This window comes from Aegilops tauschii, chromosome 3 (genome assembly GCF_002575655.3).
Source record: "Aegilops tauschii subsp. strangulata cultivar AL8/78 chromosome 3, Aet v6.0, whole genome shotgun sequence".
Taxonomy (NCBI): domain Eukaryota; kingdom Viridiplantae; phylum Streptophyta; class Magnoliopsida; order Poales; family Poaceae; genus Aegilops; species Aegilops tauschii.
This window is the reverse complement of record NC_053037.3, coordinates 186,297,500-186,323,941: the sequence shown is the minus strand read 5'-3', so window position 1 is coordinate 186,323,941 and position 26,442 is coordinate 186,297,500. Positions and strand designations below refer to the sequence as shown.

The following is a 26,442-nucleotide window of genomic DNA, read 5'->3' as shown; positions in this document are numbered from 1 at the left end:
GTACTTGACCCTTGGCTTCGCCGCGAAGCCAAGCCCGAGCGCACCTTGGGCCTGGGGGCTACTGTCGGCATTCTGGGAACGGGGGGTCCCCAAACTTGCCTGCCTGCGGCCCACAGCATGGCTAAGTCAGCGGGCCGTACGGCCCATCTTCATCAGCGAGGCATCCAAGACCCTCGCGAGGGGCCAAGCCTCGCGAGGCGGACGACGCAAGACCTCCTCAGGAGTGCCCTGGCCAGGCAGGCTCACGAGGAGCGGAGATATCAAGGCGGGTCAAACCTCACGAGACTCTCGTGACGTGAGCCATGATGATCGAGACCAGGCGGGCGCCAGGCGGGCGCCAGCGCGCGCAACGTCCTTGTTTCCTATTTGGTGCTAAGGAGGCCAGCGCAGGCGAGGAGTACCGAGGCATCAGGCAAAGGTTGCCTTATTGGTGCAACAGGATGGAGGTCATCGTGGAGCCCATGGCGGCGTCACCACCAGAGCCTTTCGCAGGTGAAGACCACTTTTGTCAGGATAGCTTGTACTAGCTGTCCCCCTATAAATTTGCCCGCCGTTGTTGGCTCCCTTCCCACTCAATATTTGGGAAGAGGACCAGGGCCTATATAAGTAGAGCTAGCCACCACCGTAGGACAACTCACTCAGAGGCATCTCACCCACACAAGCTGGACGAGCACAAGAACACCTCAACCTCAGGAGGCTGTTCTTCCCCTTGTACTGTTCATCATCAGCCCAAGAGGCAATCCATCACCACCACACTGGAGTAGGGTATTACACCACAACTGTGGCCCGAACCAGTATAAACCTCGTGTCTTTCTGTGTTGCGAGTTCATCGAGTTCTTCCGTGAGATCTTAGCGAGCCAGGGCATGGATTGGTAGGAGAGAAAGACTTCGCGCGCACCCCAGAGTTCGAACCTTAAGGGTTTGCCGGAACCCCACATCCGACAGTCGCCCACCTCGTCATGACGCGCGTGCTGCGGGTTGCGGGAATGAGCTAAGCCGAAGCTTATTTTTGCCGCTCAGGAATGAATTAATTAATCAGCGATTAATTAAAGAGTCGCTAACATGTGGGCCACTGTCCGAGACGTTGGACCGTGGGCTGACTTGCGTTGTCGGGATTCGTCGACTCCGTTCGCGGGTGTGCGACCCTTCCCGGGAACGACGACTCCCTTCCCGGGAGTGCGTCGACTTGGTCGTGGGCCTCCGCCCAGGCCCACAACTTCCTACTCGACGACCTATATAAGAAGGCTCTGCCCAGTGGAGCGACCTACTTCGGTTCACTCACTCCCTCTCACGTAACCTAGCAATCATCTACTGTTCCTCACTCTGTGCTGTCTCCGACGACCCCATCCCGATGACCGCGTGCACGGTTGGTCGGGAGAGCAGGTGCCTCCGGAACCCTGTCATTCGAGATCCTGCCCGGGAGAACGGCAATAAGGTTTTTGGGGAGCGTCTCGACACGACTACTCCCGATCCGTCCCCATCTCCGTTCGCCTCTGCTTCCACTACTTCCCCTGCATCAACACCATGGCCGACGACGACACCGCTAAGAAGAAGGCCACGGACGACGCCGAGGCTGCTGCTGCCGCCGCCGCGTTGGCCTGGCCAACCGGAGGGTATGATCTGTTCATCTCTCGTTTACTCGTACTTGTACTAGCCATAGTTGTGCTGCTCATAGATGGTTCGCTTCTATGTTTTGTACGTTTTAGTATGCTTAGGTATAGCTATGAGATGCATACCTTTTATGCCATGCTTAATGTTTACTCGTGGATAAGTCTAATCGGAAAAGTGCTAATATTTCCAACAATCCAAAAACCTTATTCTAGGCACTTTTCGATTAAAGGCTTTGCTGCTACTATGAAACCGGAAAAGTTTACCGGGACGCATTTTAAGCATTGGCAGACTAGGACCACCTTGTGGCTCACAGCGATGAACGTGTTCTGGGTTGGTGGTGTGACCCTCACAGAAATGATTGCTCCTGAATAGGTGAAGGCGTTTAGGGAGGCAACCACAATAATTTTGGGAGCAGTTCTGAGTGTGATTGGGGGCAAGTTGGTTGATGCATATATTCATATGGGGGTTGCCAAAAACATGTGGGATGCGCTCGAAGTCAAATTCGGCGCAACTGATGCTGGCAGTGAGCTGTATGCCATGGAGCAGTTCCATGACTACAGGATGGTTGATAACCGTTCTGTATTGGACCAGGCTCATGACATACAGTGCATTGCTAAGGAGCTGGAGCTCCTGAAGTGTGAGTTACCGGACAAGTTCATCGCGGGTTGCATTATTGCAAAACTCCCTCCTAGTTGGAGGAACTTTGCTACTTCTCTCAAGCACTTGAGACGTGAATTCTCTGTCGAGGATGTCATCGGTCATCTCAGTGTTGAGCAGAACTCAAGAGCAAAGGACTCACACGTGAAAGGGGTAGCGGGTTCTTCTAGCGCCAATGTGGTGCAGAAGAACTTCCACAAGTTCAAGGGAAAGAACTCTGTCCAGCAGAATACTACCTTTAAGAAGAAGGGTAAGAAGAAAGACAAAAAAGAGATGGCTGCTTTACTTGTGGTTCAGATGAACATTGGGCACACAAGTGCCCAAACAAGTACAAGAAGCCAGCACAGGACTCCAAGTCTGTGAATGTCACTCTCAGCAACAATGATGCGGCCTCTGGGTATGGTAATCTGTTTACCATACTTTCAGTTTGCCAGTCCACCGATTGGTGGGTTAACATTGGGGCCAATATTCATGTGTGTGCTGATGTGTCTTTGTTTTCTTCTTACCAGGTCGCACGAGATTGTTCCGTCCTGATGGGGAATGGCTTGCATGCTTCTGTTCATGGTGTTGGCACGGTAGATCTGAAGTTTACTTCGGGGAAAGATCGTGCAACTGAAGAACGTGCAGCATGTCCCCGCCATGAAGAAGAATCTCATTAGTGGATTCCTTCTATGTAAAGAAGGGGTTAAGTTAGTATTTGAGTCTAACAAAGTAGTCGTATCTCGGTATGGACTATTTGTTGGAAAAGGATATGACTGTGGCGGTTTGTTCCGCCTTTCCCTGGATGATTTATGTAATAAAGTCATGAACCAAATTCATTCTAATGTGAACGAATCTGAGGTTTGGCATTCATGTCTTTGTCACATAAATTTCGGTTGTATGACGCGGCTAGCTAAGATGGACTTAATCCCGAGTTTCACTTTAGCCAAAGGCTCTAAGTGCCATGCGTGTGTGCAAGCTAAGAAACCTCGTAAGCCTCACAAGCCTGCGAAGGAGAGACACCTGGCACCATTAGAGCTCATACATTCAGATCTCTGTGAGATGAATGGTGTGTTGACTAAAGGTGGAAAGAGATACTTTATGACTCTGATTGATGATTCCACTAGATTCTGCTATGTGTATTTGTTAAATACTAAGGATGAGGCTCTACACTACTTTAAAGTCTATAAGGCTGAAGTTGAGAACCAACTTGAGAAGAAAATAAAACAAGTCCAGTCTGATCGTGGAGGAGAGTACTATTTAATGAGTTTGATTTATTCTGTGCGGAACATGGTATTATTCATGAGAGGATGCCTCCCTACTCACCCCAGTCAAACGGGGTTGCCGAACGGAAAAACCATACTCTAACTGATTTGGTTAACGCCATGTTAGATACATCGGGTTTATCCAAGGCATGGTGGGGGGAGGCTGTATTGACATCATGTCATGTCCTGAATAAAGTTCCCACAAAGGATAATGAGACTACTCCCTATGAGCAATGGGAAAAGAAAAGAACTACACTCTCTTACTTGCGCACTTGGTGCTGTTTGGCGAAAGTCAACGTGCCGATAATCAAAAAGCGCAAGTTGGGACCAATGACCGTGGACTGTGTTTTTCTTGGCTATGCCAAGCATAGCGTTGGCTATAGATTTCTAGTGGTGAAATCTGAGGTACCTGACCAGAAGGTCGGTACAATTATAGTCTAGGGATGCTACATTCTTTGAGGATATTTTCTCCATGAGAGATATGCAAAGCATTTCTAGACTGGAATCTGATGAGACTCCTGAACCTGCCATTCCGATGGAATATTATGAACATAAAAGTGATGAGAGTTCCACGGAGGATGACGAGGAAGCTCCTGTTAGGAGCAAGAGACAAAGGACTGCAAAGTCTTTTGGCGATGATTTCCTCGTGTACCTCATGGATGATGACACTCCAGTTCCATTTCAGAAGCTTATGCATCTCCTGATGCTGACTACTGGAAGGATGCGGTCCGTAGCGAGATGGATTCAATCTTGGCTAACGGGACATGGGAAATCACTGATCGTCCTTATGATTGTCAACCATTGGGATGTAAGTGGGTGTTCAAGAAGAAGCTTAGGCCCGATGGTACTATTGAGAAGTACAAGGCTAGGCTTGTGGCCAAGGGTTATACCCAAAAGGAAGAAGAGGATTTCTTCGACACTTACTCACCTGTGGCTAGGCTGACAACCATTCGAGTGTTACTCGCTTTGGCTGCCTCGCATGGTCTTCTCGTTCATCAGATGGACGTTAAGACGGCTTTCCTTAACGGAGAGCTAGACGAGGAAATTTACAAGCAACAGCCGGATGGCTTTGTAGTAAATGGTCAGGAAAGAAAGGTGTGTAAGCTAGTGAAATCTTTGTATGGCCTGAAACAAGCGCCTAAGCAATGGCATGAGAAGTTCAACACTACTCTGACATCTGCTGGCTTTGTTGTGAACGAAGCTGACAAATGTGTATACTATCGCTATGGTGGGGACGAAGGAGTTATACTGTGTCTGTATGTCGATGACATACTGATATTTGGGACCCACCTCAAGGTCATTGAGGAGGTCAAGGCTTTTCTATCTCATAACTTTGAGATGAAAGACCTGGGCGTGGCTGATGTTATCTTGAGCAGATTTTGAGCCTCATGTTGCAGAAGATTTTGAACCAAGTATATCAAGCTACTGAGAAATTCTGAGGGTGGAATTACACTTTTGCAATCCCACTATGTTGAGAAGATTTTGAGCCGTTTTGGATATTCGGACTGCAAACCTTCTGCAACACCATATGATCCTAGCGTGCGGATTCGAAAGTTCGAAGGCACGGCTGTAGATCAATTGAGATAATCTCAAGTGGTTGGTTCACTGATGTACCTATCATGTGCTACTCGTCCTGACATCTCATTTGCTGTGTGCAAACTGAGCCGGTTTGTTTCCAATCCGGGAGATGTGCATTGGCATGCTGTTGAGCGAGTGATGCATTATTTGCAAGGTACTGCGAACTATGGAATTCACTATTCTGGGTACCCGACGGTACTTGAGGGGTATAGTGATTCGAATTGGATATCTAATGCTGATGAGATGAAAGCCACAAGTGGACATGTCTTCACACTTGGTGGTGGTGCTGTTTCCTGGAAGTCTTGCAAGCAGACGGTCTTAACCAGATCGACGACGGAAGCAGAACTCACAGCATTAGACACATCATGCGTCGAAGCAGAATGGCTTCGAGAGCTTTTGATGGATTTGCCGGTGGTTGATAAACCAGTGCCGGCTGTTCTTATGAACTGTGACAATCAAACGGTGATTGCCAAGGCTAAGAGTTCAAAGGACAACGTGAGATCCACAAAGCACATAAGAAGAAGATTGAAATCTGTCAGAAAATCAAGAAACTCCGGAGTAATAGCGTTGGATTATATCCAAACGGCTAAGAATCTGGCAGACCCTTTTATGAAAGGGCTATCACGGATTGTGATAGAAAATGCATCGAGGGAGATGGGTATGAGACCCACGTAAGTTGCCATGGGGGTAACCCAACCTATGTGATCGGAGATCCCGTGAATTAGGACCTGGGAAAAAAATCCAGCGGTCAACTGAGGAGAGTATCCTTAATAAACCCACTCCGTTGGAGATGCAATAATACTCTCAATTCTGTAATTAAGGCAGACTGACTTTTGTCTTAATGTGTTCCAAAGCTTATGTAAGCAAGAAGCTAACCTACAGAGCATTCTTTGGAGGAACACACCTATGTGAGCCCGACCGCTGGTCACAGTCTATGAGATTGGATAATCTCTAGTAAGCTCATGAGAAAGTATGGAGTATGACTAATAAGCTCCACCCGTGGGGTTTAGCCTTCGGCAGCCACGTATCAGCTGACAATAGGCGAAACTTCTGCACGCCAAACTGACAATTCAAGGCATAGTCCATTGTTCAGCTGTGAAGAAGTCTAATCCCGTTGTTCTAGGTGGAAGTTCAACTTAACAGTCTCCACTGAAATTTCTGATATATCAAACATTGTTTGGAACAGTTGACAAACTTATGTGCCTCGAGATCTGGTGGGGGGTTGTTGGATTATGGATGGGCTTAGGCCCATATAAGACACTAATCCCTGGTTAATCTTGAGGCCCATGTATGAGATGGCAGGTGGTGGGAAGTTTAGTCCCACCTTGCTAGTTGAGGAGAGCTGAGACCCCTTTATAAGCGCTGCTCTACCACTTGCCATTGGGAGCTTGGGAAGAGGAGTGGTACACGCGCGCTCCTCCTCCGCCGCCGCCCGCCTCGTCACGACGCGCGCGCGCTGCGGGTTGCGGGTTGCGGGTTGCGGGAATGAGCCGAGCCGAAGCTTATTTTTGCCGCTCAGGAATGAATTAATTAATCAGGGATTAATTAACGAGTCGCTAACATGTGGGCCACTGTCCGAGACGTTGGACCGTGGGCTGACTTGCGTTGCCGGGATTCGTCGACTCCGTTCGCGGGTGTGCGACCCTTCCCGGGAACGACGACACCCTTCCCGGGAGTGCGTCGACTCGGTCGTGGGCCTCCGCCCAGGCCCACGACTTCCTACCCGACTGTAACGCCCACGATGCGGTTATATCTCCCACGTGTCGAGGCACGACTTAGAGGCATAACCGCATTATGGTATTGTCTCAAGAAGGGTTATCTTCACACAATCCCATATAATGAACAAGAATGGGATAACGAGAGTTGCCTTACAATCGCCACTTCACACAATACATAAATTAATTCATACATCATCCAAAATCCACACATAGACCGACTACGGTCAAATCCAAATGGAAATAAGATAACCCCAAATGCTAGATCCCCGATCGTCCCAACTGGGCTCCACTACTGATCATCAGGAAAAGAACATAGTAACGACCACGTTCCTCGTCGAACTCCCACTTGAGCTCGGTTGCGTCATCTGCACTGGCATCGTCGGCACCTGCAACTGTTTTGGTAGAATCTGTGAGTCACGAGGACTCAGCAATCTCACACCCGCGAGATCAAGACTATTTAATCTTATAGGAAAGGATGGTGTAATGAGGTGGAGCTGCAGCAAGCACTAAGCATATATGGTGGCTAACATACGCAAATGAGAGAGAGAAGAGAAGCAACGCAACGGTCGCGAAGCTAGAGATGATCAAGAAGTGATCCTGAAACTACTTACGTTCATGCATAACTCAAACCGTGTTCACTTTCCGGACTCCGCCGAGAAGAGACCATCACGGCTACACACACGGTTGATGTATTTTAATTAAGTCAAGTGACAAGTTCTCTACAACCGGACATTAACAAATTCCCATCTGCCTCATAACCGCGGGCACGGCTTTCGAAAGATAATACCCTGCAGGGGTGTCCCAACTTAGCCCATTATAAGCTCTCACGGTCAACGAAGGATAAACCTTCTCCCAGGAAGACCCGATCAGTCTCGAAATCCCGGTTTACAAGACATTTCGACAATGGTAAAACAAGACCAGCAAAGCCACCCGAATGTACCGACAAATCCCGATAGGAGCTGCACATATCTCGTTCTCAGGGCACACCGGATAAGCGAAGCATACAGGTACCAACGTAACGCAAGTTGCCAAGGGACGGTCCCGCACGGTGCTCTAGTTTGGACCAGCACTCAGAGGAACACTGGCCCGGGGGTTTAAATAAAGATGACCCTCGGGCTCGCGAAAACCCAAGGGAAAAAGGCTTAGGTGGCAAATGGTAAAACCAAGGTTGGGCCTTGCTGGAGGAGTTTTATTCAAGGCAAACTGTCAAGGGGGTCCCATAAATCACCCAACCGCGTAAGGAACGCAAACTCAAGGAACATAATACTGGTATGACGGAAACTAGGGCGGCAAAAGTGGAACAAAACACCAGGCATAAGGCCGAGCCTTCCACCCTTTACCAAATATATAGATGCATTAATTAAATAAGAGATATTGTGATATTCCAAAATATCCATGTTCCAACATGGAACCAACTTCAACTTCACCTGCAACTAGCAACGCTATAAGAAGGGCTGAGCAAAAGCGGTAACTTAGCCAAACAACGGTTTGCTAGGAAAGGATGGTTAGAGGTTTGACATGGAAATATGGGAGGCATGATATAGCAAGTGGTAGGTAGCGCAGCATGGCAATAGAATGAACAACTAGCAAAGCAAAGATAGAAGTGATTTCGAGGGTATGGTCATCTTGCCTGCAAGGTTCTCAGAGTTGTCGAAATCTTGATCCTCGTAAGCGTACTCAACAGGTTCCTAGTTCACGAACTCGTCTCCCAGCTCTACCCACAACAAGAACACAAGCAATGGAACCATAATCAATCACGGGAAATGTTGAGTACTTGTTTCAGTGCCATATTGTAGAAATCATCATACTTGGTCGGCTCAAAAAGCACTAGAGGTAATTGCAGATCTTCTCTGAGGCCACCTCTGAATTGATAGATCATGCTCTTTTCATCAGGAACGTCTTGCTTAGCGAAGCGAGCGAGTTTCTGAAACTGAGTATTGTATTGATACACGGACATGTTGCCTTGCTTGAGATTGCGGAACTCCTCACGCTTGCTCTTAACAACACTTTGTGGAATGTGGTGAGCTTTGAAGTCTCGGCGGAAATCATCCCAGGTAATCACACGACCTCCTCTGGAATCTTTGTATTGTTGATACCACCCGGCAGCTTGATCCTTGAGTTGAAAAGAAGCGAACTTGACAAAGTCCTCAGGCCTGACATTGCTACATTCAAAATTCTTGTTGATGTCCACGAGCCAATCATCGGCATCTGTGGCCTCGGCACAGTAGCTGAAAGACTTGGGCTGATTTGCGAGGAACTGGTTGAGGGTAGCGAAGTGAGGCTGATTGTTGCCTTGGCCTTGATTTCCTTGATTGCCTTGCCCTTTGGTGCGTTCTTGCAAGAGTTGCAAAATCATCTGAGCATTGGCGTTGGTGGCTGCCATGATAGCTTGCCATGCCTCCGGAGGTGGAGGTGGTGGCGGAGGGTTCGCCTGACTCCCTTCATTGCGTTCCGGATTCTGACGCGTTGGCGGAGCCATCCTGAAGAGGGTGACATCCGTTAGCATCTTGATAGACAGATAGGCAAATTGAATCAACGGATAGAAATTGCAACATATAGTCTTCACAATAAACATTAGAACGAGGATGAACGAATGAATTCCATAGTAAAATCATCACACTTCCATTAAGGTGAGAAGCCACTTGATAAGAGATTGATGAATAAAATCAAAAGGTACGAGTGGAACAAATAAGTGGTAAGGATTACCCAATCACAAACCAAATATCTGCGGGAAGAAATGCTAAGAGCTACATGAATCCCACCTATAAACTCCCGAAACTTTCTGGTTATGCAATCTGGTGTTGGGGATACAGGGGACACAAAATATATCACCCAAACTAACAATCCCTAGATCCAGCTGTATCCATCCGTCAACACATAACCAAGAACCTTCGGAAATCGTGTACCTCAACCTTCGAAAAGCATCCGTTATACGAGTTATGGCAATACTCCCGAACTCCCGCCCTAGTACTAGGTGGCGTCGAGGTGATCTCACCAACAACTGCATAAAAGAGATTTTCGATGTCGGCGAAACTCAGGTATTCCAGAACTGCAACGATAAAATTGTGACGACAACACCTCGGAGCTCAACTCCCCGGGACACTGCCACAACCCCTAAATGTCAGGAGGCACCAAGAACAATGTTCTCATCACAAAACCATCGGAACGATTCCAAGATACCCGCGTGATCCTAAAAAAAATTTAGTGAAATTTGAGGAGAGAAGAGTCAAAACTTCTACGTCAGGAGGCCTCACCAGAGCGACGAAGAGACTGAGGAGTAAAAAAGAATCCTACTCTCCGATATATATAATCCTAAGACTCAAAACATTTTTGTTCTAGACTCAACAACGCCAGCGATTCGATCAAGCAGGGGGCTCCTAAGTCGGGGATGGCTCTGATTACCAACTTGTAACGCCCACGATGCGGCTATATCTCCCACGTGTCGAGGCACGACTTAGAGGCATAACCGCATTGTGGTATTGTCGCAAGAAGGATTATCTTCACACAATCCCATGTAATGAACAAGAATGGGATAATGACAGTTGGCTTACAATCGCCACTTCACACAATACATAAATTAATTCATACATCATCCAAAATCCACACATAGACCGACTACGGTCAAATCCAAATGAAAATAAGATAACCCCAAATGCTAGATCCCCGATCGTCCCAACTGGGCTCCACTAAAGATCATCAGGAAAAGAAACATAGTAACGACCACGTTCTTCGTCGAACTCCCACTTGAGCTCGGTTGCATCATCTGCACTGGCATCGTCGGCACCTGCAACTGTTTTGGTAGAATCTATGAGTCACGAGGACTCAGCAATCTCACACCCGCGAGATCAAGACTATTTAAGCTTATAGGAAAGGATGGTGTAATGAGGTGGAGCTGCAGCAAGCACTAAGCATATATGGTGGCTAACATACGCAAATGAGAGCGAGAAGAGAAGCAACGCAACGGTCGCGAAGCTAGAGATGATCAAGAAGTGATCCTGAAACTACTTACGTTCATGCATAACTCAAACCGTGTTCACTTCCCGGACTCCGCCGAGAAGAGACCATCACGGCTACACACACGGTTGATGTATTTTAATTAAGTCAAGTGACAAGTTCTCTACAACCGGACATTAACAAATTCCCATCTGCCTCATAACCGCGGGCACGGCTTTCGAAAGATAATACCCTGCAGGGGTGTCCCAACTTAGCCCATTATAAGCTCTCACGGTCAACGAAGGATAAACCTTCTCCCAGGAAGACCCGATCAGTCTCGAAATCCCGGTTTACAAGACATTTCGACAATGGTAAAACAAGACCAGCAAAGCCACCCGAATGTGCCGACAAATCCCGATAGGAGCTGCACATATCTCGTTCTCCGGGCACATCGGATAAGCGAAGCGTACAGGTACCAACGTAACCCAAGTTGCCAAGGGACGGTCCCGCACGGTGCTCTAGTTTGGACCAGCACTCAGAGGAACACTGGCCCGGGGGTTTAAATAAATATGACCCTCGGGCTCGCGAAAACCCAAGGGAAAAAGGCTTAGGTGGCAAATGGTAAAACCAAGGTTGGGCCTTGCTGGAGGAGTTTTATTCAAGGCGAACTGTCAAGGGGGTCCCATAAATCACCCAACTGCGTAAGGAACGCAAACTCAAGGAACATAATACCGGTATGACGGAAACTAGGGCGGCAAAAGTGGAACAAAACACCAGGCATAAGGCCGAGCCTTCCACCCTTTACCAAATATATAGATGCATTAATTAAATAAGAGATATTGTGATGTTCCAAAATATCCATGTTCCAACATGGAACCAACTTCAACTTCACCTGCAACTAGCAACGCTATAAGAAGGGCTGAGCAAAAGCGGTAACTTAGCCAAACAACGGTTTGCTAGGAAAGGATGGTTAGAGGTTTGACATGGCAATATGGGAGGCATGATATAGCAATTGGTAGGTAGCGCAGCATGGCAATAGAACGAACAACTAGCAAAGCAAAGATAGAAGTGATTTCGAGGGTATGGTCATCTTGCCTGCAAGGTTCTCAGAGTTGTCGAAAGCTTGATCCTCGTAAGCGTACTCAACAGGTTCCTAGTTCACGAACTCGTCTCCCAGCTCTACCCACAATAAGAACACAAGCAATGGAACCACAATCAATCACGGAAAATGCACAAGCAACATGATGCAAAACATGCATGATATGCGAGATGTGCTTGCGATGCATATGCGTGCTCCGGAAGAAAAAGAATGAACAAGGCAGTAACTTGGCAAACCAAGTATGCCACTGGAAAGATGAGATGATTTCGGTCGAAATCGATATAAAGATCACCGGAAACGGATGCACGGTTTGCAAATGGCAAGCAAAACAAGAATGACACGAATCTGCGATTAACAGCATGATAGCACTTAGAATGCAACAAGTAACTATGCTACAACACTACAACATAGCAACAAAGCATATGGCAGTAATCTACAGGAGTTATGGCTAGATCACAACATAACAGGTTCAAACAAGCATGGCAAAAGTGCAAAAGATAACAGGTTCACAGACTTAGAGAAAATACTGGACATGGCTGAAACAGCATCAGGTAGCAATGTTTAGAGCAAGAAAAACACATGCTACAGGAACTTAACATAGCAAAACAAGGCATGGCATGAATCTACTAAATACCTAGAACAAAAGTCCCTTACTGACCATGAGCCCAAAAGGACCAGAAGATATGATGGCACCCATGTAAACATAGCAAGTTTCGTTAACAGGTTCCAGACTTAGCAGAAAACAGAGCATGGTAGAAACAGTATTACGAAGGCATCTTGGTGAGCTTTATTCTCTCATCGAATGACAAAACAAGCATACATACGGAAAGATGGCATGTTTATGAAGCTAACCATGGCAAGAGCAAGTTCATAGCATGTATGAAACAACTACAACAACCTTGGCAAAATTGAATATCATGTTAACAATCTGCCAGGAATATTTTATAGCAAAAGTAGAGCAAGATTGAGACATGCTAGGGCACTCCATAATTTCAAACAAGGGCATGAATGGATAGAGCACACCTATCTCTACAAAACATCCTTACTGAACATAACCAAAAGGAGCATGGAACTCTCTGTAGACACATAGATACATGGCAACAAAATAACAGCAGAAACAGACAGTGAAATTACTAAGTCCTTGAAAACAGAAACATCACGAAGCCTAGTTTGCATGCTTGTGCTAGTCACCACATAGATCACAAAAATACATGGAATACACCTCTATAAATATGGCATGGCATAGATCAAAACACATGTAGAGCTCATGCCCATAAGATGCACACATCAATTGCAACAAAAATAACAAAACACCAAGTTCTGATAAGTAACAGCAGATAACAGCATATAGCACTCTTGCATCAGAGATTTGGGCATCAAGATGGACTTAAATGAACATGGCATAATGGAACAAAATGAAGAGCATCTCGAGGCGAACATTTCGATATATCATGCACGCAAAACAGAGCAGTATACAGAGAGTTATGATGCAATGAACAGAGCCATATATTGTAAAATTCTCGAGACTTGGAGGATTTCGGGGGGGGGGGGGGGGAAGAAAGTCAACCTCCGGTGGATCTAGGGTTCGGGCCGGCTCGAGGCGCGCTGGCCGGAGCTCCTCGCCGGAGAAGAGGCGGCGGCCAGCGTGGAGAGGAGGGAGAGGCGCTGCGGGTCGGGGAGGAGGCGCCGGCGGCGGGGAACGGCGGAGATGGGCGGCGAGGCGGCGGGGCGCCGCGGGGACGCGGGCGGCGAGCTCGCCGGCGGCGGCGCGGGCCGGACGGCGGCGCGGGTCGCTCACGGGCTCGGGCACCCGCGGTGGCGGCGGCGCGGCGACGGGAGGCGCGGGAGCTGGCGGCGGGGACGCGGGCTTGGGAGGGCCGCGCGGGCCGAGCGGGCTGCGGGCGGCGGCGGCGCCGGCTTGCCACGTGGCAGGCGGCGATTGGACGCGGCGGCGGCGGCTGAAGCGTCCGGCGGCGGTGGACGCGCCCGGTGGCGGCGGGGGCGATTTTTGCTAGGGTTTCGACCCGGATTTCGGAGGGGGAGGTGTATATATAGGTAGAGGGAGCTAGGAGACTCCAAATGGAGCACGGTTTTCGCCCACACGATCTTGATCGAACGACCGAGAGCATGGAGGTGACTTAGAGGGGTTTTGGGCTGTTTGGAGGGGGGTTTTGATGCAACACACAAAAGGACTTTGCGGTTACCCGGTTAACCGTTGGAGCATCAAACGACCTCCAAATGAAACGAAACTTGACAGGTGGTCTACCGGTGGTATACCAAGGCCACTTGGCAAACCTCGGTCCATTCCAAAAACGTTCAACACCCGCTCACGAAAAGAAACAAGAGGGGGGCGCCGGTGCATGTGGGAGTGCCGGATTGCAAAACGGACAACGGGCAAAATGCTCGGATGCATAAGACGAACACATATGCAAATGAGATGCACATGTTGACATGATATGAGATGCATGACATGAACAAAATGCAAAACAAAAAACAAAACCCGACCACGAAGGGAATATCATAACACATAGCCGAAAATGACAAGAGTTGGAGTTACAAATATGGAAAGTTACATCCGGGGTGTTACACCGACGGCCTATATAAGAAGGCTCTGCCCAGTGGAGCGACCTAGTTCGGTTCACTCACTCCCTCTCGCGTAACCTAGCCGTCATCTACTGTTCCTCACTCTGTGCTGTCTCCGGCGACCCCATCCCGACGACCGCGTGCACGGTTGGTCGGGAGAGCAGGTGCCTCCGGAACCCTGTCGTTCGAGATCCTGCCCGGGAGAACGGCAATAAGGTTTTTGGGGAGCGTCTCGACGCGACTGCTCCCGATCTGTCCCCAACTCCGTTCGCCTCTGCTTCCACTACTTCCCCTGCATCGACACCATGGCCGACGACGCCGCCGCTAAGAAGAAGGCCACAGACGACGCCGAGGCTGCTGCTGCCGCCGCCACGTTGGCCTGGCCAACCGGAGGGTATGATCTGTTCGTCCCTCGTTTACTCGTACTTGTACTAGCCGTAGTTGTGCTGCTCATAGATGGTTCGCTTCTATGTTCTGTACGTGCTAGTATGCTTAGGTATAGCTATAAGATGCATACCTTTTATGCCATGCTTACTGTTTACTCGTGGATAAGTCTAATCGGAAAAGTGCTAATATTTCAAACAACTACTACGCAACATCACCGGTTATTCGACGAATTTCCACGGTTTCTATCAAAGAAATTAATATCAACTTGACATGAAAACAATCGTTCAACTTTACGTTTTTCATCTCTAGTACTAAATGGTTTTCTTGATATGTTGTGGGTCTATTAGTTTTTCATGTAAAATGGTTTCTTCACCTGTGGAGGCTCTCATACATGTTTTATTGGTCTAATTCTAAATCGCATTCAACAGATCATGTGAAGAGTCAGCAAGTACCTGAATCTAGGTTAGCACTAGATGCTTCCCCCACTTAAAAAATGATTCGTCGCTTCACCAATCGTCGAAACACATGGTTAACCAGCAAGGACTCTCAACTAGCTGACTGGATATTTTTCTTTCTTCCTTAGCTTTGATTGATTGCTACTTGAGATTTCGACTTCCAAGTAACCAACGTCACATTAAAAGAAAAAAACTCCCACATTAGCAACACTTAAAAAACAAATTCCAATGCTACTCACTCTATCCTTATTTACATAGCGCCCTCGTATATTTGCATTGCTGTCATAAACTCGTGAAAGATGATGACCTGCCACTCTCTTTTTTTTTCTTTTTTTTTGCGAGAAAACTTCCGAGCTATTGATCATGCCATGGAGTGATGAATTCATAGAAGGAGCACCAACCTTAGCAAGCAGATCTAAGGAGTAAGTAGAAGCTAACCACCACTGTGCTATGTGCATATATCATATCTACATGATTTATGGCTAGCTGGTCCAGCAACAATCTCTTGCTAGTTCATTACCAGCTGCGGGGATAGATTCATGAAAGAAATAGTGCACTTTTGGACACGCAAGCTAAGGTATCCATTTTGCCTGCGCCATGTTAATTTCCATGGTTATCAAAGCAAATGTTTGGCCCTGTTTGCGAGAGCAAAGATCATTTAGAGGCGGGTCACAGAATTTGCAGCACAGATCATAGAAGCTAAAGTTTAGATCCTGGCTTTACTTTCTGCAATGAATAACATACAAGGGTACACCAAAGTACAAGGGAAAATTGGAACGAATAACATAAAGTATTGTAGCAAAATGGCTGTTATCCATAGGATAAGAACAATGTGTGTTTTCAGCTAGTTTGGTCAAAATACGAACGGATGGGGTATTGGAGAGGAAAACACTGGAGAGGCAGTCACACGATAGCAGCAATATCATGTACAGTTATACTAAAGCAGCGACAATTAATAGGGATAGGAGGGAATATTATACTTCATATCCTGGCCGCAGGAAAAGAGAACCACGGACATCTCATCTGCCATCCTCGATTGCTCGGACGCCGACCAGAGAAAGGGTATCAAATCAATGCCCATCATGGTATTATGGGAAATTTGGCAGGAGAGAACAAGTGCACGTTCAGAGGGATGATCACTGCTGTCAACAACTTTGTGGCCGCGATCAGGAGATGTATGGATCTTGGGCTCCTGGCGTCCTTGAGCCCACTTTTGGGGATCCATCGTGAAACGTCGCCCTAATATTCAGCTTTTAGGTTTCTTTTTTCCTCTTATTTTATCCTTGATCCTTTGGATCAACCCTTGTTTTGTCTGCTCCATGCTTGATACGGAATCGAAGCCAGCGATTGCTGGATCTTTCAAACAAATAATATTATACTCCAGATTAGTTTAGAGGAGATCACTTGCGTGACTGCACAAATTACTAGGCAAAATACAAGGTGGCAAGATGTTTGACTTAGCTACTGATTACTGCGAGTGAATTAAGAATTTCCTTTCCACCAATAATGGAAAGAACAGAACGAGTAATTTATACAGTAAGTCAAGAGTGACGCAGAACACACGTTGCACTTACCCTCCTACAGACCTAAGAAGTTTAGCCGACTTCTTTTTTTCTCTTCTTTTGCGACGAAAATCTTAGCGAGACCTTCTCAGGGTGATCAATCAGTCAGGCCCCAATATTCCATTCAGCAAGTGATGACAAGCAGGGCGAAGAAAAATTCTGCAGTATGATATCAGCAATGTGGAGCTGCTTTCACCTTTCTCAAGACCCTGCAGTCACCGGTGGTGGTTAGCGTCGGCAAGTTGCAGATGGACATCTGAACTCCTAAGCAACCATCGACTTCAGAGGCAGCAGGGGACAAGGACGATTTCAGCACAGGCGTACTAGCTTTATTCCACCCAATTGAATAGGAAAACATCAGATTCCACAAAACTTGTCCAATAGAAATATTCAAGATTCCCTCGCCCTTCTTTTTCCTCCCCTACATTATAGACATAAAAGGTTATTCATAAAGGGCCAGCACTACGCCGAGAAGTGCTGAAAAATGTGTGGGAGGTGTGAGGGTGCAACAACCATCTGCTATACAGATATTATAGTTTATCGAGGTATTAACAAGGACGGGTGAGAAAGTTACAGACGGAAAGGCATTATTGAAAAGGAAAGCAAACCACCAAGGCGCTATGCTAATGGCTTTATGGCCTTCATCGAATGGCAGTTGATAGCTCACACCGAGATACCAACAGTAATACCTCCTCCCCCCCTCTCCCCTGAAATATTTATTTATCTGCACTGCATACCTTATGTGCTTCCAACTGCAGCACACACAAGTACAGAGGGGTCCTCCCCGGAGAAGCTCATGATACCTCCTCTTGCTTATGCTTAGATAAAAGGCTCATGATGCCTAGCCTCCAGACTTCGTCTTCTCCGAGGATCGCACAGGCGCAGCTATAGAGGACAGGCTCTGGCGCTGGCATGCATCGGCACCAAGGATAAGATCTACAGCATGGCCATGGCTGGTCCAGCTTGCAGATTTCTCTCGTGTTTTTTGTGTTTTGTAGCATGTCTTCTCGTTATGGAGTCTGCTTTGTCTGCCCATTCATGGTGCACCCCACATCCGAACCCGAAGGGAGAAGTGGAGTTTAAGCAGAAGACAGATAAGTTCTGGGAGTACCAGGAGCAGAGCAATACCTGGGTGGAAATAAGCATGCCTTTCAATCTCATGTCCTGCATCAACGGCACCTGCACAAAGGTAGGCTCGATCAAGCAACCAGAAAGCAAACATGGCCGTGCTTCCGTCTCGAGTCAAGAGAAGGATACTGATCCCGTCCTGACCATAAGGAAAAGAATCTCCTTGGCAAGGATGTCAGAGTCGTCCGTGTGGGTGACAGGCCAAAGTGGATCAATCTATGAGAGGTTCTGGAACGGGGTCATGTGGGTGATTGCTCCTCATGAGCTTCCAACAGCGGCTGGGTATGCAACAGCAACTTTCATCGTCAACACAACCATCCTTGCTCTGTCCGAGGCTGGAATCCTCTACCAGGTAAGCATATCATCTACTAACAGTCAGTAGTTCTTCTAGCTTATTCAGACTTAGGGTTATAATCTTCTACAGTAGCCCATATCACCGAGCTTACTGTCTCTCGCAAAGATCACCCTTGCATCATTCTTGAACTGTTTGAGATCTTTATAACAGTAGCTTATACTTTTTTCTTTTGAGGAATAGTAGGTGATACTTTATGCCCGAGACAGAAAAGTATTCGCCATGAAACTTTGTAGACAAGTAGTACATATCCACATATATATGTGTATTTTTTTCAGAAATTTTTAAACCTAAAAATTTGATTTTGGAATTTTTTTCAAATTAAGGGCTCCATGGAGCTCGAGCTCAATTAGCAATTTCCGTTTTTCCAACAAAAATAAATCTGGTTTACTTCCATTACTTGTACAGATTGTGTCATTCGAAACAAAACTAGTATGTGGTGACTTTAGTACAACCAGAACTTACGATGTTGAGAAAAGACAGCGGAGATAGTCATGGAGAGTGAAGGAAAATATACAGGAGAAGTCAAACAGAAATGTATGTAACAGAGGAACACTAGTTGCATACCCAATGTTATTACTGGAGCAATGAAGGAAATTAATTCCTGCTAGGTAAGGCTAAAATAATGTCCAGAATTTGTGTAATATGTATCCATTAGTAAGCCACCAATGGAATTATGATTAGATTGTCCTGTTTTTTCTCCTTCTAAAAAGACTTCAGGACATTCTATTTGCATATCTGAAGTATCTGATATATAACATGAAGATGTGATACGATTCAGAATGAACTTATCTATCCTATCCAGCAAAGCATAAATCCTATATCGTCAAGTGAAATAGACTTCTGCATGAATTCAGTTGCAAACAGATTAGTCACTGTTAGCTTTTCAGTTTTCGGTTTTTCCCTCTTGTAAGACTCCTGCCATCTCGGCGTTTTCTTCCAATACTGCCCATTCAAGAAAAGAAGAAGTTGCTATTATGCTTTCACTCTAATAGTTCTACTCTACATCTTTTCAGCTACAGCTAAATGAACATGCCCAGCCTATCTGGACTGAGATGACATTCAGCTATGAACAACATTTCACAAACCTTGGAGAGAAGACACAAAGTCAAGCTACACACATAAAAAATGGGGTCGTATCACATAATGGAAGGTGAATTTCTACCCTAATGCTTCCTTGTAAGGTTCATCTGCGCATAAAATGCGGGTATCTAGTCAATTTGGAATTACCAACAAACAGTGGTTGAAAGAACTTATTCTTTCTCAATCAGGAAACTTTTCCTTTCTATCACGAATGGGTCCCTAATTGAGGTCACAGAACTTCAGCCTCTAAGGTATGAGTCAGCAACTCAACTTCATCCTCTTGCATGCTTGTAATATCTTGCTCAAAATTCAAACATAAACCACAGAAAAGAAACCCACCAAAAGCTTTGACATATGACTATTTGTTGTGGCTGACTTAAAATATAATTTAATATGTAGATAAATCTGGCGAAGACATCATATTTGATCTTAGTATAGATATTTTGATCCTCATTCCAGTAAGTGGTATTTACACACAAAAATCAGTAGAAAAGGCGAATATTATAAGTTATTTTTGTGCTGGACCCACATTATAATAGTAAAAATAACTCAGGGGGTCGAGTAGAGTCACAGATATAAAGGCCTACTGTCAAGTAGGTTGCAACCTCTTATATTTGCTTCTCTGCTTTGAACTTTAAAATTCTAATACAAGGTTAAATGCGTATATGGGGCCAATGATGTGTGTTCCATCATTAGTTATGTATCCTGAAATACTATATTCATGGAAAAGGTGTTCAAAAGAAATATTAGCTATATTACATACTTTAAGAGATCCATAATTACTTAAAACACGATGGCATGGTAGAATAAAGGGCTGGTGATTTTAAGATATTCTTTTCCTGACTAGAAAATGCCAACAGTGTTTTTGAAGTTTTGGCAGAAGGTTTGGTTAACTGAATGAACAAAAATAATTTGCAGAATTTCCTATAACCTATTTATAGAAATCACACTATTTGCAACTTCTTTTATCACTACTACCATGGCTTCAAATAAAATAATGGTTGAATGCTACTGATGCATAGGTGGAATTGCCATGGGCGTCCCCCAGGAGCAGATGTATCATATATATCTGATGCTGAAAATGCAAGACCAGGGACCGTGTTCACAGTAAGGTATGTTTAGCATGTGCATTTGAGGATATGAGGGGGTGGGTGGGGGTTGGGGGTACCTTTTCAACCTACCCTAGAAGGAAAAGATTTGTTCGGTGAAGTCTCAATTTGCTCCTATACTGGTCAATGACTGAAACAAAAGGGTTCAAGGAATATCAAATGTATTCCTCCAACTTCCCGTAACATAGTTTCTACCCATATCTCAGTCGTTCCATTAAACATAACTAGGAGGACAAGTTAAACAATAAATATATCAACTTTCTCGTACAAGACAACGCTATACTCATTTATGCTGTTAGTTCAAGATTTGATATACTGTTGATGCATACCAATGCTAACATGGGATAATGCAGTGCAGTTCTACTGGAGACCTATATGAATTTGATAAGGAAACGAAGCCATCATGGAAAAAGCATATATGGAGTGAACAAACAACCAAAAATGTCTCGCTGAGCTCATCTGTTGGGTGTGCTTTGCATGGTCTCTTAGGCTCTAATTCAGTATCACTCTTTCTGATAACCAAGGTATGTAAGAATCTGTATTATCATAAGCAATTTATGGCTGGATCAAAGCTAACAAGGCAACACTACCCATTTGCATATTATGTATTTCAAAGGTGAACTCGCTTTTTATGATTTGGGAATAATATATTGTGTGTTCCTGATAACTATGATGGTTCCAAGTTAACCATAACAGTGCAACAAGTATCATCCACACAGTTTAACAGAAACTAACAACTTTAATTCAAAAGAAAAAGAACTACAAAAAAAGTTTGCTAGCTACTGTAGTATGATTATGTCATGTCTATGACCCTAGGGAATCTGATCCATTAAAATAACATTTATTTTGTGATATATTCAGTTGTTAAAGGTGTTTATAGATTGGCAGGATGGTCTTTTAGTGGAGCGGCGCTTGCATAGAAGAAAGTGGAAGTGGGATAAACATGGAGCACCTAAGGGTCAAAGACTAAGTTCAATTACAGAAGTTCAACAGGATGAATCTAATGATGCGACTTCAATGTTTTTTACAACAACCACAGGAAAAGTATTTGAGTATCAGTTTACAAAATATACAGGTGGAAACTCCTTCCTTAGACTTTGGACATCTTTATTCTTTTGTGACTGAGGTCATCAAAGATGAATTTGAAGGAACTTCACATAGCAGAACAATTTACGTAATTATATTGAATTGTTCTTGGAGTTGAAAGATAAAAATGAACCATAGTTATGAATATGCTAGTTCAAGATAGGATGTCCTTCAAGTAAAGTGAATCAGCAGCAATAAACTCTTCTTTAAGCCCATATGCCACACTCAGGTCATGATATGATGTTGTATACTATTCTTTTGTCAGCAATAAACATGACATACTCTCAACTTCTCGCCTAGGACCATATCATTGCATGTAATCTTTTTCTGAACAAAATACCAATCGATTCAATTCTTACTACAGCAATTCTTAAGTCAAGAAGAAACTAAGTTGACATTGTTTATCTTCTCCATTGGACAAGGTGGGGCTTCAAGCAATAAGATTAGAGGACTATGGGTAAATCACATGTCTCCTGACCATGCAAAAGTAGCAGCAAGTGTTCGAGGTCTACAGATTCAAGTTGGCAGATTGATATTCCAGCTAGATGATGGTAGGCTTGGAGAGCTACATTTACCTGGCATGGGAGGTGATCATTTTGGTCCAAGTCAACAAAATAGCATAAGAAGGAAACTGCCAAACAAGTATGAGTGGTCTATCCTAGATACACCAGAAACAGAAGGTTGGAATGCAGAATATTGCACTGAAGAGCATGGCCCTACAAACTGTATTACTGGAGCGATGAATGTAGCTGCAGATACGGAACCAACCAACCTGAGCAATGCCCCACCTAGAAGGCGTAAAGCAGAAGAGAAGCAACACTACCTTCATGGTCATAGTCATGAGAGTGATGAAACTGAATCATACAACATTCTATCACGAAGCATTTATCTTAACTTCCATATGCGGGTGATGCATGCAGATAGATCACTTTTCCTCATAACAGATAACGGATTAACTTTGGAATATCTAAACAGCAATGGTGTTTGGCTATGGCTAAGACATGAACACATTACAGGCATGAAGGGTACACTAGGAAGCTATAATGGCAGCTTGTATCTTGTTGATCTTCATGGGAACTTACATATTAGAGAAAGAAATGGTGACGAACTCTTATGGATTAATTGCACAGCAATGAGGAAGGGAAGACAGGTTGCAAGTGGGCCTCCATGGGATGGCATCCCTGGGTTATCACGCAGAGTGACAACAGATGATGCACTTTTCTTTGTTAACAAGAGAGGCAGATTGCTACAATTCACGGTAGAAGTCCAAACATGTTTTAATTTCACTAAATGTTTGTCTTACTATGGAAGGGGAGCCTTGTGACCATGAGATCATGGGTTCAAGTCTTGGAAACAGCCTCTTACAGAAATGTAGGGAAAGGCTGCGTACAAAAGACCCAAAATGGTCGGACCCTTCCCCGGACCCTGCGCAAGCGGGAGCTACGTGCACCGGGCTTCCGGGGTTGTCTTATTATACAAAAGATAAAATGTGCACTTTCATACAAGATATTGCATTATCCAAGATTAAATGCATGCACCTTTATGAGCAAAAGCCGTTCTTTTTTATCTCCTGCCCAAAGTCCCACGTATCTCCTCGGAAAAAGAAAAGACGCTGCATGGTAATGACTAATGAGCAATAGTTTTTCTGTTTTCCATAAGAGAAATTATGAATCTTCTACTCAAGATAATTCCATGTATACGAAGCATGCATTAACCCATAGAGTACAGAAGTAGCTAAGAATTCACTGATAGGAGTATAGCTAGAGAACTGGAACACATGCACACAAAATTCAGCATCAGAAGAAATGGAACAAATCACTCTTTCTTCATATCCTTTAATATTCCAGAGGATAGGTAGTTCATAGAAGATTGATCTTTCCGCAATTACTTGGTAGATATGGCCAATGTAATAGTTTTAATACAAATCAGCGATATCTCAAAAGTGTTAAGAATCATGACCGGATTAACTACAGGTGCAATCATGTTAAAAACATGAGCTTCTAACAAATTTAGGACAAATAGTCATGATAATCGAGAACCAACCACCCTTCTGTTCTTCCCTCCTTCACACTAAAGGAGGAGGCTAATGATTATCATTTTTTTCTCAAACAACACCATCATTCAAATGTGCTCTGCTCTCAATATAGTTTTAGAGTATATATTCACCTGGAAAAATAGTAAATCCCAAATTACATAATGTTTTGTCCTTAAGCTGCTTGCTTTGTCTTGTAAAAATAAAAGTTGTTTTAAACCTTTTTAGGTGGCATTGCGTAAATTCAAGTGGAAGGACTGCCACAGCCCTCCGGATACCAAGGTTGCATTCATCGTGGATCAGGAGGTGTTTAGAAGAAATATCATCTTCGTGGTCGGCCGGAACGGTCGGATGTACCAGTATAACAGAATTACAGAGCTATGGCACAGGCACTACCAATCACCTCACCTCGTCCTGTCAAGATCCCCTGGGACAGCGATGAGGCCGTCCCCTCTCTCCCTCACCGGCTCCATCTTCATGATTTCCGAGCATGGGGGCCTCGTGGAGTACCATTTCAGCCCGCAGGACGGGTGGGAGTGGGTAGAGCACGGGACGCCCCACCGGGACGTCACCCTCGTGGTCGCCCCAGGGCCGTGCTTCGACGGCACCCAGTTGTTCGTCATCGGGTCCGACGGACACGTCTACCTGCGGCACCTGGACGAGCGAACGTGGAGGTGGACGAGCCACGGGCACCCGTCGGAACCATCCAGCACGACGACGGACGTCGCCGGCGGCGGCGAGCAGAGCTGCGCCACGCTGGGCGCCGCGGACGCGCACTACGCGAGCAGCTTCAGGGGGAGCTGCGACGAAAAGGTCAGCCCCGCAAACCAACACCTCGGCACCCTGCAGCTGACTGCGGCGGTGTCATTCTGGTCCTCTTCGCTTGCTATATTTGTTGGTAACGGGGTCGCTGATGACGCCTACGCAATTCGACGAACAGGTGGCGGCTGTGCGGCCGGTGCCGTTCTCCAAGGACGCGGTGGTCTTCGAACTGCGCGACGGCCGGGTAAGCAACAAGGCAAGGCTCATGGTCGTGTGTGCAGGTGCAGCGCGCGCGGGGGGGGGGGGGGGGGGGGGGGGGGGATGAATGCTTACCGGAGCTTTGGTTTTTGTGGCGTGCAGTTGGCGGAGCTGCGGCGTGCGGCGGAGGGTCGAGGCGGGTGGGAGTGGGCGCGGATCATCGGCACGCCCGCCAGCGCCTGCATGACAAGCTACTGGACGGCCGTCGCCACGTAGCCGGCGCCGCCGGTGGGAAGGAAGCGGGCGGAAGCGCGGAGCTGGAACTCTATTTGAACGGCATACGCGCAAGATACGAGTTGAATGCTCACTAGTTTACCAGTACCTGATTAGTCGTGGCTAACGCAGGACAAGCTAGCTATGTACACCTTGTTAAAAAAAACAGAGGCTACCTATGTAGGGGCTGTTCGGACTCTCTCAACTCCACGCTGGAGCGGAGCAGGATCTAGTTTTAGTTTGTGGAGTGGCTGAAAGGGCGCTCCGCTTCGTAGCGATTTGCCGAACAGGGCCTAGTACAAAACACACTAGTTTGTGATCAAGTTTTCTCATGCATCTCTAGCGGATCCTGTAAACCGGGCCATCCGACCAAGTAACCGTTGATTTACGGGATGGAGGCTACTTTGCCGGCCAGAACAGATCCAATATATATGTCCAAATTTGTTTTTGAGGGTTCCTTCAAACCACGGCCCTTTTTTTCATATCTACATGATTTGAGCTCCTTTTTACACGGACCTGCAAAACATAGAAACGGTTGGCGGGAGAGAAGTTTCGGCTCCCGCCATGGTCTTCCCTGAGCACGACCTCGCCGGAACGCCTCGATGCCGGCCACCACCGGACCCTAACTGCCTCCCCGCGAGCTGTCGCCGCAGCCCTGCTGTTCGAGTCGCGAGGTGTAGCCCCATCTACGCTTAGCTAGCTAGCTGCCATCGCCGGCGCCGCTGCTAGCTAGCTGCTGCTGCCTGCTCCTCGTGGCCGCGGCGCCCATGTTCCCGCACGGCGCCGCCACGCTGTCGCCGCCGCCGCATAGCGTGTTGGCCAAGCCGCCGAGCCCGTTCGCCCAAGCGCGAAGGGATGCAGCGAGGAAGATGGACCCAATTGTAATTTAGCACGCGTATTTTGGGGGTTTGTGCAATTTTGTCGGGACCATGAAATATTCTTACGGGATTTGTTCTGTCGGAGCAAAAGTCATACTGAAAAAACGTTTTGCGGTATCTTGTAAACCGATTTTTGCGGGACGGTGTATACCGGATCTGCTAGAAATGTTCTTAGGCAGCTTACGCCAAACATGCAATGCATTTGTTCACGAATAGGGGTAGCAGTCCACGGACATGGATACGAGAGCCGACAAAGGTAAGGAGTCAGGTATAAATCTTGAATATGATTGTGTTAAGTATTTTATAAAAACAAATGTTTTTCATAAGCTTAGTGTAAGATATGGACTTGGCTCTGAGATATTACCTACTTTTTGTTAATCATTTGCTGTTCATGTTGATCTCTTTAAGGAGAAGTGTTTTAAGTTTCATCCTCCTATTGAAAAAATTTGTCAGGAACCTGTTATAACTAAAATTGAAACTATTGCTTATAGTGCTAATCCAGTTGTACCCACCTCCTATATTGAGAAATCTCATTTTCCTCTAGGATTAAGGAACATGCTAAAACTACAACTATGATTCATAAGAGTAATGTTAAAGCACCTATAAACTCTCTGAACAAATTAATGCAGAACATAATATTGCAATGGTTAAAAATCTCTTGATTGATAATATTGATGGACATGTCATTTATTTCTGTGAGGAAGCAACCAGGAT

General features: G+C 45.9%; 1 protein-coding gene and 1 long non-coding RNA gene across 3 annotated transcripts; one reads left to right on the top strand and one right to left on the bottom strand.

The window, feature by feature from the left end:
• Positions 1 to 16,633: 16,633 nt before the first annotated feature.
• Positions 16,634 to 17,809, bottom strand: LOC123497841 (uncharacterized). Its single transcript, XR_006672022.2, has 2 exons — positions 17,565 to 17,809; positions 16,634 to 17,248 (listed from the first exon to the last, which is right to left on the bottom strand). It is a non-coding gene; the product is annotated as an uncharacterized lncRNA (long non-coding RNA).
• Positions 17,279 to 25,298, top strand: LOC109763070 (uncharacterized). Of its 2 annotated transcripts, XM_020321937.4 has the most exons (11): positions 17,280 to 18,307; positions 18,716 to 18,918; positions 19,324 to 19,460; positions 19,579 to 19,641; positions 20,413 to 20,502; positions 20,858 to 21,023; positions 21,388 to 21,574; positions 22,008 to 22,843; positions 23,846 to 24,430; positions 24,558 to 24,623; positions 24,740 to 25,298. In XM_020321937.4, the coding sequence occupies exons 3-11, from the start codon at positions 19,363 to 19,365 to the stop codon at positions 24,851 to 24,853; spliced, it is 2,205 nt and encodes a 734-aa protein (XP_020177526.1). In that variant the 5' UTR covers positions 17,280 to 18,307; positions 18,716 to 18,918; positions 19,324 to 19,362; the 3' UTR covers positions 24,854 to 25,298. The 2 variants fall into 2 exon arrangements, with proteins under 2 accessions (XP_020177525.1, XP_020177526.1); XM_020321936.4 differs by lacking the exon at positions 18,716 to 18,918 and having other exon boundaries at positions 17,279 to 18,307.
• Positions 25,299 to 26,442: the final 1,144 nt, after the last annotated feature.